This window comes from Podarcis melisellensis (genome assembly GCF_964234715.1).
Source record: "Podarcis melisellensis genome assembly, chromosome: 5".
NCBI lineage: Eukaryota > Metazoa > Chordata > Lepidosauria > Squamata > Lacertidae > Podarcis > Podarcis melisellensis.
Genome location: NC_138537.1, coordinates 44,332,728 through 44,352,444, shown reverse-complemented (window position 1 = coordinate 44,352,444; position 19,717 = coordinate 44,332,728). Strand labels below are relative to the sequence as shown.

At 42.2% G+C, this 19,717-nt stretch overlaps 1 protein-coding gene across 2 annotated transcripts in view; it reads right to left on the bottom strand.

Moving 5' to 3' along the window:
* WBP1L (WW domain binding protein 1 like) overlaps positions 1-11,060 on the bottom strand; it is a 47,507-nt gene extending 36,447 nt beyond the window's left edge. Inside the window, exon 1 of one of the 2 annotated variants that reach the window (XM_081911604.1) lies at positions 10,908-11,060. In XM_081911604.1, coding sequence (XP_081767730.1) covers positions 10,908-10,931 — 24 coding nt within the window. In that variant the 5' untranslated portion in view covers positions 10,932-11,060. Of the gene's footprint in view, positions 1-10,215; positions 10,372-10,907 lie in introns of those variants that run through there. The other variant, XM_081911601.1, reaches the window with a different exon arrangement.
* Positions 11,061-19,717: the final 8,657 nt, after the last annotated feature.

Here is a 19,717-nt window from a genome sequence, read left to right as displayed (position 1 = left end):
CTTCGGGACGATGCCCCGAAGCTGGGCGGCGGGGGGAGGCTTTCCCGCCCCACCGCTCGGCTTCGGGACATCGTTCCGATGCCGGGCGGCGGGGGGAGGCTTCAAAAGCCGTCCGGGGGCTTTTAAATCGCCCCGGACAGTCCCGGGGCGATTTAAAAGCCCCCGGTTAGGCAGGCAGGGGGGGCAAAACCCCCGCCCGCCTTGGGAAGAGGTCCTGGACCTCTTCCGAAGGTGGGCGGGGGGCAAAAGTCTTTGCTCCCCCCTGCCTGCCTTTCCGGGAGAGCGGGAAGGCCTTTTCCGCTCTCCCAGAAAGGCAGGCAGGGGGGAGCAAAGACTTTTGCCCCCCGCCCGCCTTCGGAAGAGGTCCAGGACCTCTTCCCAAGGCGGGCGGGGGGCAAAAGTCTTTGCCCCCCCTGCCTGCCTTCAAAAGCCGTCCGGGATAGCGGGAAGCGCTTCCCTGCTATCCCGGACCGCTTTTAAAATGCTGGCGGTGGGGAGCAAAGCCTTTCGCCCCCGCCGGCCTTCCTGGACCTCTTCTGAAGTCCGGAGGGGGGAAAAAGGCTTTGCTCCCCACCGCCAGCATTTAAAAAAAGGTCCCCGAGATTTCCCTATGGGCTTTCGTCTTGCGATGCAAGCCCATAGGGAAAATCGTCTAGCGAAGCGTCGCAAAAACCGAAAAACCCTTTCGTCTTGCGGGTTTTTCGTCTTGCGAGGCATTCGTCTTGCGGGGCACCACTGTAGTCAAAATGCTTCCCCCCTCCCCTGTCCCAACCTGTTTAGCTATAGCAATTTGTCCTGGGCCTTAAAAATGTCCAGAATGAAGATAAAAACAGCTTGATGAGGTTGTGTCAGTCCAACATAAATACAAATATAACACTATCAGTTTAAGTAAACTTGCTCTCATTCCATGGCCTAATTTAACCTGTTGGTTTAAAGTCTCTCTCTCTTTTATAATTGTAGAACCTGATGAACTAAGAAATTTATCTTTCTGATGGGCCTTCAGGATCAAGTTCCACATGAGCTGTTGTGAGGAAAAAGATTTTTCACTCTTGGTTTTATTACTACTTTATGCAAGACATACCACATGCTGTCCAATCCATGACCATACAAATTAGATCTTAAAAGCACTGTGGGATGCTTATTTTTGTTTACAGTAGAGCACTGTGTCCCTGGGACCCTTCCAGATATGTAAAAGTTCTCTCTCTATAAAATTCAGCTTGCTACACTGAAGTATATAGAGCACATCTGCTAAGGGGTCTCTACACCACAAAATCAATCTACTGTACCTTCAAATCTGTTTAAATTGCCATGACAGCTAGCCAAAGAATCCTGAAAACTTTAGTTTTGTGAAGAGGGCAGGCATTTTTAGCAAAGAAATCCCGCACCAACTTTAGGTTTTACTGTTTCTCAGTCTAGTAGTACTCAGAAGCAAACTTTTCACAATTCAGTGTGCCTTCAAGTGACCTCTATTTCATCCAGATCAAGACTGTTTAAGCAAGGCAAAGTACAAGGCCAGTAGACCTGTACTCTGTACTTTGTACATCTGGGCCTTGCTTCAACCCACAGTTAAGCTCATGTCTTGGGGAAATCAAACTGAAACAGCTGTTGCAACCTGAAAAACTGAAAAACACTCATTTATCTTGCATATTAGTAAAACGAAACGGAACAGATTTCTTAACACTAGAGTTTGTCTTTTGTAATGCTGCTATAAAATCATGAGAGATACCCCATTACTCCATAATGGGAGACTATATAAAAATAAATCGAGCATTTTTCAATAAATATAATTCTGGAAATACATATGGTGAAAGAGATACACAACGTGGTGATATCTATTACTCCAGGACCCATGTACATTATGGGAACAAGCTGCAATATAAGACATAGCAGCATGATTACCATATCAGCATTATTATTTTTTATGTCAGTTGATACTACTGTATACATGAACCATTGTCGGCAGCACATAAACTCATTTGAGCATCCAAGTTTTGTACTGGGTCGAATTGGTTTTGCAGGCTTTCACAGCACACCCTTGAAAAAGTTGAAAGTAGGTCCCAGAAGGATGACCAGCTGCAAGTGTCTTTATATTTGAGTGTGATTGTCACAGACGTACATTGGAGAGTTCTCATGAGAAATAGCACAATCCAACTGCTAGAGCAGCTATGAAACTATTAAACAAACACACACACACAACAGACTTTCCTTAAATGACAATAAATACACCTGCACTTATGCAGCTTTTAAAAAAAGAAATTAAAAGTGAAAAGTTTCCTTTGGCATAAAGCTACTTGCAATACAATATAGATAATTTCAACACCACATTGATTTGTTTGGGAGTAACTAGTCACTAGAGGAAACTTTCTAAGAGGAAGCAAACAGGCCTTTCCCCATGCCTTCCTTATCTTCCCTTTTCGCCCATTAAACAACTTGTTCAGTTTTCAAGCTACTAATGCTGGACTAGGATTAGTGCCACAATAGGAATAAAGATGGTGTGCCCAGAATCCACTTAAGCCTCTTTTGCACCAGGAAAAGACTTTTCCGTATCTTATATTTACTTTATTTATTAAATTTATATACCATCCTTCATCCGAAGATCTCAGGACGGTTAACAAGATAAAAATACAATATAGAAAAACAAAATAAATAGTTATAATGGAAACAAAACAATAACCCTCTGATCCCACAACCACATTTAAAAGGCCCTGCTGTGATGCTGTGTCTTGTCAATCTACTGATTTTATTGGGAGGAAATCAACATCAGATTCTTCTGATCGTTTCCCATCAGTGCAAAAATTTCTGCCTGCCAGGTGGAATGATTCCCTCTCTCTGCATGCTGTTCTGTGGGTTTTCCTGAACCAGATTTGGGAGATGGAGGGGGGCACATGGGAGAGCCCTCTTGTACTAAGGGGAGCCCTTGCACTGACTTCCACTTACACACCAGATGGACTGAATCTGGGCTGTTGCTTTTCATTCTCATAGGATTTGTTAGCTGCACTGAGAACAGCAACACTGAAGGGTAGGGTACAGTGGTACCTCCAGTTACGAACTTAATTCGTTCCAGAAGTCCATTCTTAAGCTGAAAGCGTTCCTAACATGAGGCGCGCTTTCGCTAATGGCGCCTCCCGCCAGCGCGTGACTTCCACTCGTATCCCAGGGCAAAGTTCTCAACCGGGAGCATCTACTTTCGGGTTAGCGGAGCTTGTAACCTGAAGCGTTCGCAAGGAGGACAGTACGTAACACGAGGTTCCACTATATAATTTCCTCAGTAAATGGCGGCTAGCCTCATTGCTTCCCAGAAAGCAACTTCTAATAAATAGCTGGGAAAGAAACCGACATATGATCCCCCAACATCAGACAAAACTACTACATTCAGCATTCAGTTTGAGGTAAGAATGCCACCTACTGGTTCCTGGTGCTTCAAGATTGACTTGTTTTGACCCTACTTTGGCTCACAAGATGAGGCATGATCAAAAGAACTGGGAACTATTGCTGCTAGTGAAAGGAAGGGAGGATTATCTTGGCTGGAATGCAGGCTTACATAAAAGTTAAAATGTTGAATTCTTAAGTTACTGATAACGGCTTATCCAAAAACCGCATTAGTTATAGGTGAATTAACTCCAACACAAGATGTTTGGAGAGAGATCAAGAGAAAGGGGAATATCCAGTTAACACTAATGCTTTATTTTACAACCATGAGAGAAAAACATAAAGGCATTTTGTTTTTGCAAAATCATACTACAAGGAAACAGGTAAAGATGGACTCAGCCAAAATGTCATGGAATTACCAGATACAGAACTCCAAGTAAGTTTTGAAATTCGTGCCCCAGAGCTTTCATCAACCCTACATGCAAGAATGCAAAACCAGACAGAAGAAGATGCTATAGTCACAAACTTAAATGAGCCTCTATGACTTAATCTGAAAGATTTTGAAGTACAATGGTACCTCGGGTTAAGTACTTAATTCTTTCTGGAGGCCCGTTCTTAACCTGAAACTGTTCTTAACCTGAAGCACCACTTTAGCTAATGGGGCCTCCTGCTGCTGCTGCGCGGCCAGAACACGATTTCTGTTCTCATCCTGAAGCAAAGTTCTTAACCAGAGGTAATATTTATGGGTTAGCGGAGTCTGTAACCTGAAGCATATGTAACCCAAGGTACCACTGTTTCTTACTTTGCCTTACTCACCATGAGACCTTACAATGCATTGAACATGTTTGATGAGCTCTGCTCCTCCAGGCCAAATTGCTCTTAGAAAGCTGCAGAAAGGGGCCAAAGTTTCACATACATCTGGCACACACACCAAGAGTTCGTGGCAACTGCCGCTGGTCAGCACATGAACACTACAACAAAGGCAGTTGCTACTAGGCTAAGGCTCAAGTTTCCATATTAGAACATCAGTTGTCCTCCCAAGCCATTCCTGAAGAAGTAGCACTCAGTCAGTACTATGAATTGCTGCCACACTGCAATCCAGTCTTATTGAGGTTATGGAAAGTTGTGTTCTACACGCTCCTCTTTTCTCCAAGAAACACATTATAGAGCATATTTTCCTCCATCACCATATCCAGCATGGAACATAGTTTTGAGGTGTTACCCACTATAAAATCCCAATCTCCATGCATTCCTTTTCCCATTTACACTACCTATTACAATGTTTTTTGTCAATACTTTACCAACATATCCCAAACTTTTTTTCTGTTTACAAATTCATAGTCAGGTAATTATTAAAACAGATAACTTCTTTCTACATCTTTAGAACTGTATGAAATCAGTAGTTTCTTCTGCAATGTTCAAATATCATCCACAGCTGAAGCATTCCTTCTGAATCCAGCTTACGCTACTCACAACACTTATTTAGTGCCTTACTAAGGTCTTATTTATTGCAATGCTAAGGTCATCTGTTTAAAACTGTGCCAACCTCCATAAAAAGGCACATGGAGAATAAGGCAAATAAATTTGAATCAAACCTAACACATGTTGCTCTTTGTGCTTGCAGATTTGCACTTCCAGATAATCTAAAGAGTCTGACCGCCATACATCTCCACAACAAATAGACAACTGCAGTTTCCATTACAATGGCAAAACCAAGTTCAGAAAGTATCAAAAGTTGAACTAGATTCTGGCTCTTTACAATTAATGTGAATTAGGGTCTTTCAACAGTATATTCCATGAGGCTTGAAACCCTGCGGTTGACATGTTTAAGCACCATTTGAAAATTATCTTTACCCAGGTTTTTTATTTGAGATCTGTTTTACATTGGGGTACAGTGCACACACCACTTTTTAGTACTGCACAATGTAATGATTTTACAGTTATGTTTAATTTACCGTAGATGCTTGTTTTAATGATTTACTACATAAAGGCACCTTCTGCTCCAGATTGGAATAAGGGTTGGGTACAAAAACATCGAAATTATAATAACTATTATTATTACAAATGAAATTTCAGTTCCAGCATGTGAAATTTAGCTACATGCACAAACAAGAACAATCTCTATGCCTCCCCTGGGCCTTTGCTTCTCTGTCCACACCTTTTATTTATCTATCTAATAAAATTTATATCCTGTTTAATTGTATAAGAAACCTCCAAGCAATTTACAAAAAATATAAAATATACGTTTTGTTGTTTTTTGTTCTGTTTTATGGTATATTTCTTTGTGTTTTTAACAGTGTTGTAAGTCAGTTAGAGACCTTGGGTAACAAGTGACTAACATCTAAAAGAAAATGAAAAAGAATTTATTATTATTAATAATAAAACTCAAAGTTAAGAACAAGTTTAAAGAATCTGAAAATGAGTAAAATCAGCAGTTAAAATTATACATTATAAGCTAAAATTACAGACTTAAATACAGGTTAACTTCACCTGTCTGGCTAGACTTCCCTAAACAGGAGAGTTTTTAGCACATGCTGAAAAGAATACAGTGAAGGTGTCTGCCTAATGTCAATGGACAGGGAATTCCAGAGTGCAGGAGCTACCACACTAAAAGATCAATTATTTACAAGTGTAGAACAAACATAATGTGGCACTTGCAAAAGTACAGTACAGGTTCCACGGATTGAAGTGGCTGAGTGGGCATATATGGTGTAGGGATATCCTTTAAGTAAACTGGCCTCAAGCTGTTAAAAGTTTCCTACCAACTACACAGAACTCCTATGTTTCTCTCCCATTCATTCATTCTTCATCACATGCCTGAATGGAAGCTCTACCTGCTGCACCCCCGCCATATTTGGCTCTCCAGCTTCCTACACCCTCCAACAATACTGACTTGAGCATCCTGTCTTTGTTCCCAAATTGTTAGCAACAGGACAGACCCCAGCCTAAGTCCTGTGCGAATGTTTTTCAAGTCACTTATCTCACAAAAGTTATAGTGTTCGGCTGTGGGCTTTCTCTCTTCCCCCTAAGCTTTAAACCTTTGCAAATGTTTTACGGCATCATAACAAACATCCAAGAGAGATTGTTCAGGACAGGCAGTTTTCAGCCTGTTACCTAAAGTCTACTGTATGTATTTCATCCAAAAGACTCAAGGCTCTAAACATTCCCCTCTAACCTAAGTTCCAACAAACTAAAACAGCAATTCAAAACAAGAACCTACATGTTGGTAAGACTCTACAAAAGTGATTGTAGAATGTCAGCTTATGCAAAGGCCTGTGTTACTTTTTTATACAGTACTTAGCAATGCTTTGTAAATTATAAAACAACATGGCAGATATCTGTGCTCAAATACAGTATTGTAATGGTATGACGCACAGCAAAGGTGTTAAGCTCCTAAAATAAAGAACCTCAAATATCTAAGTGGTCAAGACTAATAAGAGGGAAAAACCTGCAATCATCCTGCCTAGAAGCTGCCCTACCAGCCCTCTTCTCTGTATCTCTCCAGGAATACCTTGAGATCCCTGTATATGTATATATGAGATCCCTGTTCACTTCAGTCTAAGCATGTGGAAGAGAATGGAAAACAAGCGATTTCTGTTATGATTAAAATGGAAAACTCTACAATAAGGGGGCAGTTTTAACCCTGGAATACCCTCCTTCAATAAAAATCCACCAAGCACCACTTCTTATTTTTAGGCATCTGTTCAAGACTTTCTTGTATCAACAGGTCTCTTCAGTTGATGGATTTTAAGAGATTGGCCAGTTATTTACAACGTTTCTGTTTTTATATTTTTCTTATCTTGACTGTGATTTAATATTAGTTGGACAATGCTTAGATGCCTTCTAGACGATTTTGTGGTTTATAAATATTTTTATAAATAAATAATAAATAAACTTTATCTCCACTCAATTTTATCTAAGATCCTCTTCCTTGACTCACTAGCAATGTGGTTCATCAGTCACCATTTGACCACAAATAGACAGTAATTAGGAATTGGGCAAGGATGCATTGAAGAAATCAACTACCATGGAAGGATCATTTGCTAGTGGGTGGCACCTACCTCTATTATTCACTCCTTCTCAAATACTTTAGAGCAGGTGTGGGGAACCTTTGGCCCTCTTGATGTTGATGAACTACAAATCCCATCAGCCCCAGCAAGCAATGCCAATCGCCAGGAGTGATGAAAGCTGTAGAATAATAGAATTGTAGAGTTGGAAGGGACCACAAGGGTCATTGAGTCCAACCACCGCAATGCAGGAATCTTTTTGCCCAACATGGAGCTTGAACCCACAACCCTGAGATTAAGAGTCTCGTGCTCTACCAACTGAGCTATCTGTTTGCCCAAATGTTTCTCACAGTTGCCTTAAAGATATATCACAGAATCATAGAATTGTAGTATCGGAAGGGACCCCAGAAGTCATCTAGTCCAACCCCTGGCAATACATGACAGATGGCCATCCAGCCTCTGCTTAAAAGGAGAAAGAAGAGTCCACCACCTCTCATGGGAATCTGTTCCACTGCCAAACAGCTCTTACTGCCAGAAATTTCTTCCTGATGTTTAGTCAGAAACTCCTTTATTATAAATTGAATCCATTGGTTTGAATTCAACCCACCAGAGCAGAAGAAAACAAGTTTGCTCCATCTTCCATATGATAGCCCTTCAGATATTTGAAGATGGCTATCACATATCCTCTCAGTCTCCTCTTTACCAGATTGAACATACCCAACTTCCTCAACCATTCCTAAGGCTTGGTTTCCAGACCCTTTATCGTCTTGGCTGCCCTCCTATGCACACATTGCAGCTTGTCAATATCTTTCTTAAACTGTGGTGCCCAGAACTGGACACAGCACGTCAGGTGTGGTCTGACCAAGGCAGACTAGAACGAGACTATTACTTTCCTTGATCAGGACATACATATATACCTTCCACACGCATTAGCAAAATCTGTAAGGTTTGTAATGCCCCATAAGTTTATGGCATAAACTATTTGTTCACTGAAACTGAAAAGATAGAATGGTAAAAGCATGTTCAAGCAAATTTAAACCCAGTATGTTAATTCAAATACAGGAAGTCAGCACAAAAAGAAAACACATATACAACATTCCCATATGGTTGATGGAATTAACAAAAGCAAATGAAGCTGAACAGGCCTTGCTCCTATTACCATCAATCCCCTTACCTCTTTGATATGGCAAAGATTACAATTCAGCTCCCCCATAAGAGAATTGCCTTCCAAGATCCAGATACAATATAAATGCCTCTTCCACAAAACCACCTCTAATGCCAAACCCTTCTCCTCCTCCTTTTCCAAAAAAATTCCACTCTTTCCCAGAGATATGTTTGCAAAAAAGAACACTCTGCGGTATCTTCAAAACCAGTTTATTACATACGAAAACAAAAGATTACATATGAAAACAAAAAAAAAAATAAAAGGGCAAAAGAAACTACTTCAACAAGTAACATGCAAAAAACCCCCACAAATTCCTAAAGAAGGGGAACAACACAAACTGCATTTAGCAGAATACAGGAGGAGAAACACTAAAATTTGAGACAAATTACCCTTTTTGCGATAATCATTTATTTAGACCACGAGAGAGCACTCATTAAAAATTTGGACACTCATTATGTAGCCTCTAATTCTGTGTCCTAGACTTTAAGTTTAGCGACCTTAAGGTCAGAGATAAAATGCCTAGGGAGAACACAATGTTCGCCCACTAGTTTCTGTAGGTTTCCATTTACCAAGTTTGAGTTGCATCCATTCATTCTTCCGGGAAGAAACTATCCTGTTTGACTTACATACTTGTTACATCTGAAGAAAACTCTTATCTAGGGCAAGTTTGATTGCTGTTTTAAAAGATGCCACTATATATTTGGTTGCCACACATGTAAACAGTTAGCATTCAGGAATTAGGACTGCTTCACACATAACATTTTTCTTACTCAGGACCACTTTTCATGCCATACTTTATACTCAACCACACAGAATAAACACCACCTTAAGGACACCTGTCTATTACCTGCAGGTTAGCCCTTCAAAATAAACAGTAGGATCAGCTGAATAGGGACTTGCACCCCATAGCAGCAAGCTATACTATCTATGCCTGTACATCCTTCACAAGAGAGGTTGTGTGTGTGTGTGTGTGTTATATACAGTGGTACCTCGGGTTACATACGCTTCAGGTTACAGACTCTGCTAACCCAGAAATATTACCTCGGGTTAAGAACTTTGCTTCAGGATGAGAACAGAAATTGCGGTGTGGCGGCACAGCGGCAGCAGAAGGCCCCATTAGCTAAAGTGGTGCTTCAGGTTAAGAACAGACCTCCGGAACGAATTAAGTACTTAACCCAAGGTACCACTATACAGGTATGTAAACCGAAGTGCAAAACACCACATGATATAATCAGCCCACAGAGTGCCAGAGGGTGAACCCTAGTTGCACTTGTACACTCAGGGAAGCAAATGTATGAAATCAGGAATGACAACTTAACATGCACATTTCGTTTTCCCCAGGAAGGCTTAATGTGCCATTCATTTTCTACTGAGAGAAGCACAACATCCCAAGGATTTCACTTTTGCCACAACAAATGACTCCACCAGCCTTTCCAACAGGGATGCCCCTTCATCTCCCTCAAGCCCTTCGCCTCGCGGGCCTTTCTGAGCAGCCGACCCCGGACCTACCCTCAAGCCCTCCCCGCAGCGGGGGAAGAGGCCTCTCTGCTGCTCCTTCCGCAACCCCCTTGGGCTTCCCCGCCCTGCCCTTCACTCGCCTCACCTCAGAGGCCCGAACCCCGGAGTCCTCCCTCCCCACCCTTTGGCCCCTCCTCCCCGCCCCTTCCTTCCTACCTGCGCGGGCTCCACGCTGGCCGGGAGCCCCTCGGGCAAGGCCTGGAAGAGGAGCAGAGCCATTGCACCGAGGAGCCTCCTCTCCATCCCCCCACCCCACCCCCCGCTCCCCAGCTCTCTTCACCCGGCGACTGTGAAGTCTGACCCGTGAACTGGTGTACCCCGGGAGGCTTGCCCGCCTGCCGCATGCTCCCCATTGGGCAGGAGGAGGGCCTTCTTTTCTTTCATTGGCCTCCTCCGCTGCTCTTTAAAAGACCGCCGCAGAAGCAGAAGACATGAGGCGTAGGTTCCGCCCTCTTGGGCGTCGGCCAATGAAAGGAGCCGCGAGTCGGCCATGTTAAGTGTGGCGGAAACTGTTGGGCAAAGCGAGAGAATCCGCCAACTATAAAGACATTTAAAGGGGCAGCAGATTGAAAACTCAGGAGGAGAGGAGTGCGCAGGGTCCTTTTGGGGGGCTCGGCCTTCCGCCACCGCGGCGGGATCTTTTGATAGGTCCAGAACCATCAGACATATTGGCATTGTTAGTAAAGGATAGGCAAGATTAAAAAGGCAGCTGCTCTAGACTAGAGTAAGATGCTCATTCACACGCCGAACATGAATCCTTGTCCTGCTTCTCAGCACACGCGGCACAACTCCCACAGCCGACTGCATTCAATTCACTTCCTGAATCTCCAAGATACCCAAACACTCACCCAAACATCTTCTGATCCTTCCATTACCGGTGACAATCACAGCATTTCTTAGTTGGAGAGAATCTGCAGCCTGTCTTTATGCGCCCTGTGTCTGAATGCACCTGCCTCTGAAGCAACCTTGGTTTTTGGCAAGAGAGGCATCTGCCTTGTGGCGGCTTCAGTGACTTAGGAGGTGCATAAAGGAGAGGGAAAGGCGGGTCAAGCTGAGAGCATGAGCCATCCAGCTGATAATAGCGTTCCTTTCATGAAGGCACCGGGGCAACTGATCACCATGCCAGGAAGCTGAGGGACAGCTCTGCCAGCGGCTCACCATCCAAAATGTAGTGGCCATTCTGAATGGTTTGAAGGAAAGAAAACTAAGCTATTCAGCTGAAACTGGATCATCTGAATGCACAACTAGTTTCAAACAATCTCAGAACTCTAGGAGGCACCAAAAAATATAATCCAATTCATTCAACCGCTTAAGTGGGCTGTTTCATACATAATTACATCTGTGTTAGCCTTCAGTGCTATGCTGTACCATTCATATGCTCAATTTTTTATTTTTTTATTTAGTATGGCAGTTGCTCACACACACTGAGGTGAAAATGCATCTCTTGCTGTTTGTACTGAGACAAAGGTACAGTACGTATGAACTAGCTGTCCCAGAGATTCGTAACAGATCTAATCCTTCATTTTCTCCTCCTAACAGTGGTTCATTTAGGTAATTTTAGGCATTAGACAATGGTCTCACATGAGGAGGGGGAGGCTCTTTACATGTAATATGTATTAATTCACTTACTTAAAATAATCTTGTGTCCTCCCCATTACAGTGGTACCTCGGGTTACATATGCTTCAGGTCACAGACTCCGCTAACCCAGAAATATTGCCTCGGGTTAAGAACTTTGCTTCAGGATAAGAACAGAAATTGTGCAGCGGCAGCAGGAGGCCCCATTAGCTAAAGTGGTGCTTCAGGTTAAGAACAGTTTCAGGTTAAGAACAGACCTCCAGAACGAATTTAGTTCTTAACCTGAGGTACCACTGTAAATGGTAACGTGCATTATGGAGCACCTCTTCCCAGGCCATGTAATAATAATAATAATAAATTTTATTTATATCCCGCCCTCCCCAGCTGAAGCCGGGCTCAGGGCAGCTAACAACAATAAAATAATACAACATTCTAAACATTCTATGTATATAACCCCCTCCCTCTCTGTTGTTGTTTTCAGTCAGTTAGTCAAGACCTGTTTATTCCAGCAGTCTTTTTTAAAATTAAGATTTTTTTATTGTTGTTAACCGTCAACCCCCATCTCATTTGTAACTGATTTGTACAGCTTTTATGAAATTGGAATCTTCATATGCTAAGATCCACCTTGAATTGTGTATTCGCATGAGAACATTAAGAAGAGCTCTGCTGTATGAAGCCAAAAGCCCATTTATAATTTTGTTCTCCTTCAGGTAGCATTCTTGACTTCGGGTACTGGAGGTGGGGGGGGTTTGAGCATCTGAAATTTGTTATTATAATATTACTACAGTAATAGACGTTATTAGACCAGGTTTCGCATTTTACAGTTACATAAAGTTCTACCAGCTGAGCTGTTTGGGGCTAACCAATTCTGCCTCCCCTTTAGGTAAAAGTAAAGGGAGCCCTGATCATTAGGTCCAGTCATGACCGACTCTGGGGTTGTGGCGCTCATTTTCACTTTATTGGCCGAGGGAGCCGGCGTACAGCTTCCAGGTCATGTGGCCAGCATGATTAAGCCGCTTCTGGCGAACCAGAGCAGCGCACGAAAATGCCGTTTACCTTCATGCTGGAGCGGTACCTATTTATCTACTTGCATTTTGACGTGCTTTCAAACTGCTAGATTGGCAGGAGCAGGGACCGAGCAACGGGAGCTCACCCCGTCGCGGGGATTGGAACCGCTGACCTTCTGATTGGCAAGTCCTAGGCTCTGTAGTTTAACCCACAGCGCCACCTGCATCCTCCCCTTTATTATGGCACTTATGATTTCATTTTGCAATTTCTTTATTCCTCACTCCCACCTGAAATAGTATTTGGCAGCTTTGGTTACCCTTAACACTCCAGATATCACAAACTAAATACATCCAAATGTATATTGTTGGGTTTCTTTCCCCCTCACCCATCCCAACTGCAATGAAATGTAGTGAGTCAAAGATACAAATATGCACTTGCCAGCCAGGTTTTGTATGAAAACAAGAGACGTCATCTGCAGTAATACTGATCTTAACAAAATAACACTTCAAAGGATCTGGAAAGCTGTGTTTCTGGGAAGGGGAGAGGATGTAGGAGGAGGATTAAACACATATGTGGAAAACAAGAACATACGCCTTGAAATATGTGAGAAATAGAAGTTTTTTGTTTTTTGTTTTGTTGCTATGTAATTTACAAAGGTTGCAGTCCCAAATTCAGTTACATGCTCAAGCTCTACTGAGCATGTAACTGAATAGCATTTAAGTGCATTTTACTTTGTGTAAGACTGACTGTAGACAAAGGAAACTTTTATTATTTCCATCTTTCAATGAAAGAGAAATCTTTTGCTATCCCTGGATCCAAATAAACATTTTAAAATGTGCTGGGTTGGATTAAGAAGTTTTACAAAAACGAAACACCCCACACTTTAATGCAAAGAAAACATAAGTATACCAGAACTGAAATGAAACTAATACAGAAGAAAATTCATCAGTGGAAGATGCCCCATTTTACAGTTTAGAAATATAAATGGGTTTATCCATACAGTCCAATTAACAGTTAACACGAGGAAATCCATATAGGAACGGACTGTTGATGTTTATAGGTGGGTTGATGGCATATTCTATTGTTGTGGGATTGGGGGTCATAAAGGAGAAGGAAACTAGTAGTAGTTTTGGAAGACTTCTTGTTGGCATCCATCCATCTTGGGAGACAATGGAGGTGTGCACCTTTGTGGGTGAAGTCAAACTGTTGAAGAATTACAGCGCCTGCTGTGGCTGTAGAGACCAATACTGAGAGACATGTTTCATTGCAACTGAAGCAGATACGGCATCTGGTTGTGCCACTGCAGATGTACCATGACATTTCTTCTCTTTGCGCTTCTCGCAGCTGTCATTCCTTCTCTGATCACTGCTGCGGATACACAATCTGTCTCCAGGCACCATGGTTGTCTGCAAGGGATTCCCACATGGCAAGGTTAACTTTTCATCTTTTGCTGGTACAGTAGTTTGCTCTGCTTGTTGAGGGATATTCGGAGCTCCAAGTACCCATTGAAGCAGGTGGACAGTGGCAGGTTAGCGTTTTATTGACCTGGGGCTGCTCTACCTAAGGCAGGCGGTAGCTGACCAGTGAGACACAGTGAACTTTCTCACTGATGAAGGCAACCTGTTGTGCTCATACCTTATGCCAATCAGGTTGAGTTTATAACTCATAACCGCTGCCTCACACGTTGTTTTTGCTGCATTTGTAGCACCAAAGTGACCTCTCCAGGGTGCAAGCCTGGGCAGTGTGTATAGAGGGCCTGGGCTGCCCAAATGACAAGATCCCCTCCATCTCGGCCTCCCTGATATGATCCAAAAGACCACTGTCAGTGATTGGCTGACTGCTACCAATGGCAAGCCTTTCAAGTGGCTAGGAAATACCTAAAATACCCAAACCCGAGTAAGGATAATTTGATGTGTCCTGTGTGTGAAGAGACTGCTGTTTGAGGAAGACATACAGGCACAGAGGGCGGACATTTTGAGTTCCAGCTAACAGCATTTCAGTGGGCTGTCTGTCTCCCTGGTCACCTGATATGGGCACAGTGAACTTTGGCTCTCTGTTTGGAGTGTTTACGTTGTGCCTCCACCTATACTCGAATTATATATTTGTAAATAAGCACAATTACAGAACACCAGTAAACCTCTAGGGTCCTTTTTCGAAATGAAACCAAAAGCACTGTGTTGCTGAACCTTCTCAGTTATGCTCAGTGCAGTGAGTGTAACAATATAAAAAAAGGCATGACTTGTTGGTGACACCAAGTTTTTAGAAAGCTAGTTATGCCAGTATTTAAGTGGTCAGCTTCTGTTATCCTTCTTGTTTGCTCCTGTATATAGTACTGTACAGTAAGCCTGCAACTTACACACATTTAACTTGTGCACAGATTTACATGCATGGCAAAAAATAAATAAATAGAAAATTCAAAATTTTCCCAAGATTCCAGGAAAATGATGTTGGCAATCCCACCCACCATTTAAAGATCTTATTAATTGGTTTTCTGTGCTCCTTTGTATTCTGCTTTTATTGCATATCTCTAAGCCACTTTCAATACTATTTCAAATATAAAAAGCAGACAATAATATTTTAAATTTTTAAGTCCCTCCAATTCATAAGATTATGGACAGCTAGAGATGAGTGTGCTAGGCTTTACTCTGCATTTATGTTCAGGGATATAGCAAGTGCCCAAAGAGATTTTGAGACAGAGAATGTGCTCATCTTGGAAGAATTCTGCAGCAGACTTGCAGGGATCCTATGATACAAATCAGTATATAAATTATTTGAAATCAATTGTTCTACAGGAAATTTTAGAGCCAAGTTTAGTTCGCTTATTACCAACTAGGTAGGTAGTGACAACACTATCAGTGTCTGAATTCTGCTGTTCAAACAAAGAGAGATGAGAAACAGAATGGAACTCTGTGTTCCTCCACAAAAATTGGCACATGCTTCTACATCACAGAGAGTCCATGTTACTTGTAATGCAACAAGTACTGGACATGGTTAAAACAACATGGCTTGTTCCTACGACAAATTCCAAAATTGAAGTTGATGGTTCAGTGTCAAAAGTGTTTCTCTCTGTGTGTCTAGGGCTAACAGGTGGGGCTGGGCAGGTGGTTTAGGTCAGATTCACAGCATACATTTAAAACACATCTAACACATATATAAAGCACATTATTTCCCCCAAAGAATCCTGGGAACTATAGCTTTCCCCTCACAGAACTATTCCCCAGCATTCTTAATTACAGTTCCCAGGATTCACTGGGGAAATTCATGTGTTTTAATTCATGGTGCTGACCTAGACTGGGAAAATTATTGGAGGAGTGGGAAGAGTTAAATGCCTCACTACAGAGTTGCACATAATTGGTTGCTATTGAAGTAGCATGAAATAATAGCAACAGGCACTTCAGATTTATATCAGTTAATCCCTAAAATGATACTGAAGTATATTCATGTTATTAAAGAATATTCATATTAGTAACCATTGATTGTTGCAGTGTGTTGTTAACTAACCTTTGAGCTAGTTATTACTCTGGTATCTTGATTGCAGATGCAGGACACATTGATTTCAGCCAATTATCTGCTTTGCATGTGGTTGTACAATCACAGCTGTGCAGTGCCTGTAAAACAGGAGTAGGCAGCCAGGACACCAGGCGTGGAGAACCTTTTTCAGCCCGAGGGCCACATTCCCACATAGGCAACCTTCCAAGGCTTGTACTCCAATGGTGCTTGGGGCCAGAGACAAAAGCGGGTGGAGCAAAAGATGTGAGCCTCGCCTTTATATAATAGGCTTGCAATCCTACCCCCCCTTTTGTCTTCTTGTGTAATCTCCATTAAAGCTGGTATTGCGCCTTGGGATTTGGAGCCATTACAGCAATATAATTAGTAAAAGAAAGTTCAAGTAAATCTGGTCAGCTACTTTAATACCCTTTAAAGATAGACAGGCATTTGCTAAAAGCTCCATCACTAGGGCAAACAATATTGGAGACAGGGGACACCTTTGTTTTGCACCCATTTATCGAAAACATTCCCAAATCCAAACTGTTGATTCTTAAGCAAGACTTCTACTCCATAAATAGGTTCATAAGCAACTTTACAAGCTGGAAGCCCATTCTCATTTCTTTTTCTAAAACACCCAAGTTTACAATATTCAGTATATGAGGGTCGCTTTTTAAAGATTTCCTGACCCACTTCCAGTTATCGTAGGAGGATGAAATTGCACATATATAATTATACATCTCTCCATAGGTAATGTGGTACTTTGTAGCTCTGAACATGATAGAGAATTGGCATCTTTCTCCTTTGATGTACAGATGAAGCTTGGATAAGCCTACCTGGTTGGGCACACACAGAGTTCTACCGGTAATTTATCAGTTCACGCCTCTATATGGTTTTCTATTTCGTTCTTAGTATAAGTGATTTTCTTTTTTTAAATCATGCTTTTACAAGTTGCACTGTGTTTAAAACCACCAGGTTTTCAATAATAAGCATATGCAAGCTTATTCATCTGGGAAGGGAAATTTACCTCTAGACCATAATTCCCTGCTCTCCACAGATGAATTAGTTAATTTGACTGATCCTAGAATTTGACCCCCATTGCAGGGCTATTAGGTGAAGGCTTGTCTGAGCAGAATCAAGGTTTCTTTGGTATTTTCCAAAGAACTGGAATCATCCCGTTCACTCATTGTCTTCACTATTTGGTTTCAGACCCAGAAACAGCCTTAGTTTATTTGCTTCTTTGTGAGTAAAGAGACTAGGTAATCAAAGCTGACTATAAGTTTAAAGGGGAATTTCCAGTGGTGTCCCAGTCCTGCTTTTCTCAGTTGCTCAGTGTAGGGTTTAAAGCTTTTTCTGCATTGTAGCATGTTTTGGCTCCAATCCTGATAAAGACTTGTGTGCTTCTCAGTGGTTCCAAGCTTCTGGCTGTTGTTTTTTAAAGACTTCTTTCTTCATCACATATTGTATAAAAACCAGCTATCAGATCCCCGGGCATCTTTCCTTCTCTTAGCTTGGGGTTAAGTATTCTACAGACTTGCCCTATATCTTGCAGTAATAAATGTAAACCAGGAAACAGTTCATTAAGCCATGCCATTAAGCTTTTTATGGTCTCCACAGTAATCTTCTCCCCATGTCACCCTAAGAATATTGTGGAGATTACTGACCTCGAGGTCCACCAGTTTGCCACCTGACCTCTTGCTTCTCCTTTGACAGGGCCCAAATAACAACTTTGTGCTTCAAGCGTAGGATCTTCACTTTGCAATCTTTTAATATGTCAGTTCCTTTAAATTTATTGCAGTTTTGATGCTTTTGACCGGTCTTCCACTATATCAGTCCTGAATTTAACCAGTATATCAGCCGTAAATCCAACATAAATGTTCCTTTTAACGCCATTGAAGAACCCACATTATTACCTCAAGGGCCTATTACTGAGGCAGCGTCCCATGCTTCAAAATGTGATCTCAGATCCCATTTTTATGTGATCTGAAACTGTTCTTAACCTGAAGCACCACTTTAGCTAATGAGGCCTCCTGCTGCTGCCACGCCGCCAGAGCCCGATTTCTGTTCTTATCCTGAAGCAAAGTTCTTAACCTGAAGCACTATTTCTGGGTTAGCGGAGTGTGTAACCTGAAGCGTATGTAACCTGAAGCGTATGTAACCCGAGGTACCACTGTACTTGCACTTTGACGTGCTTTCGAACTGCTAGGTTGGCAGGAGCAGGGACCAGGCAACGCGCGCTCACCCCGTTGCGGGGATTCGAACCGCCGACCTTCTGATCGGCAAGTCCTAGGCACTGTGGTTTAACCCACAGCGCCACCCATGTCCCATAAATCAAATTCTAGGATCTGTCAAATTAACTGATTCATCTGTGGGGAGCAGGGAATTATGGTCTAAGTCACCATCTTGGTGGAATGATGTCACCACCCCCACTTGCTTTGATTTAAAGCACATTTATAGGGATATACATCTATATAGCTATGCAAGACTAGTAATTCCACTCCGATTCTTTAGAAGGGCACTGGGATTGAGAGGATTGCAAAGGATAGAGACACCTCCTCAACATGACTCAGTAGTTACACATTTATTCCTGCAGTTGATGCATAATTGAATTTGTCCTGCTTTAGCTTCCAGTTCTTGAGGAAACGTTCCTGTCATCTACAGCTACTGACAATGAAACTGGTATTTGCCAAGTTTCTGTAAACAAGCTATCTGATCAACGTCATGTAGCCCAGAGATTGGCACATCAGCTTGAAATACAATTGGCACACACTGTGTATGTTTCAAGTACTATCTTGTTAATGATAAGCTGTGCAGCTCTTTTGGATACGAGTACAGATACGGCTTGTATGCACAATGCCAGACTTGGTTTGGTTTGGCCTGGGTGTTTTTCCTACGGGAATCAGCACTATTTGAGAAACAAAAAACCTCTTGTGTTTGACTTGCAGGAAGCCAGAAAATAAAGGAAATGCTTTGTCTGTCAACTGATCTCCCTGCCCCCCCCCCAGCCCAACTGAAATGGAACCTGCTTGGTTTGTGAATCTAAAATGTACTCCAGAAGCAAAACTAAGGCTACAATTCCTCACCTTGCCCCAGTCTAGTGAGTGGAAAGTCCACTGTCCCTCAGACCATGTGGAGGGCCGGACTATACTGGTAATTTGACAAAAAATATGAATGAATTCCTATGCCCCACAAATAACCCAGAGATGCGTTTTAAATAAAAGCACACATTCTACTCACGTAAAAACACCAGGCAGGCCCCACAAATAACCCAGAGATGCCTTTTAAATAAAAGGACACATTCTACTCATGTAAAAACATGCTGATTCCCGGACCGTCCATGGGCAAGATTGAGAACCCTTGTGGGTAGGCAACCTATACCTTTAAAGTGCATTTAAAGCACATTCCCCCAAAGGGTTCTTGGCACTATTTTGCTAAGGGTTCCTGGGAATTTTAACTCTGAGGGGTAAACTAGAATTCTGAGGGGGAAATGATGTGTTTTGGATGTGCTTTAAAAGGTACAGTGCACACATACAGGGCCTTAAAACAAAATGACCTGAAACACTTTCCAGAAGGAGGGGACAATGAAGC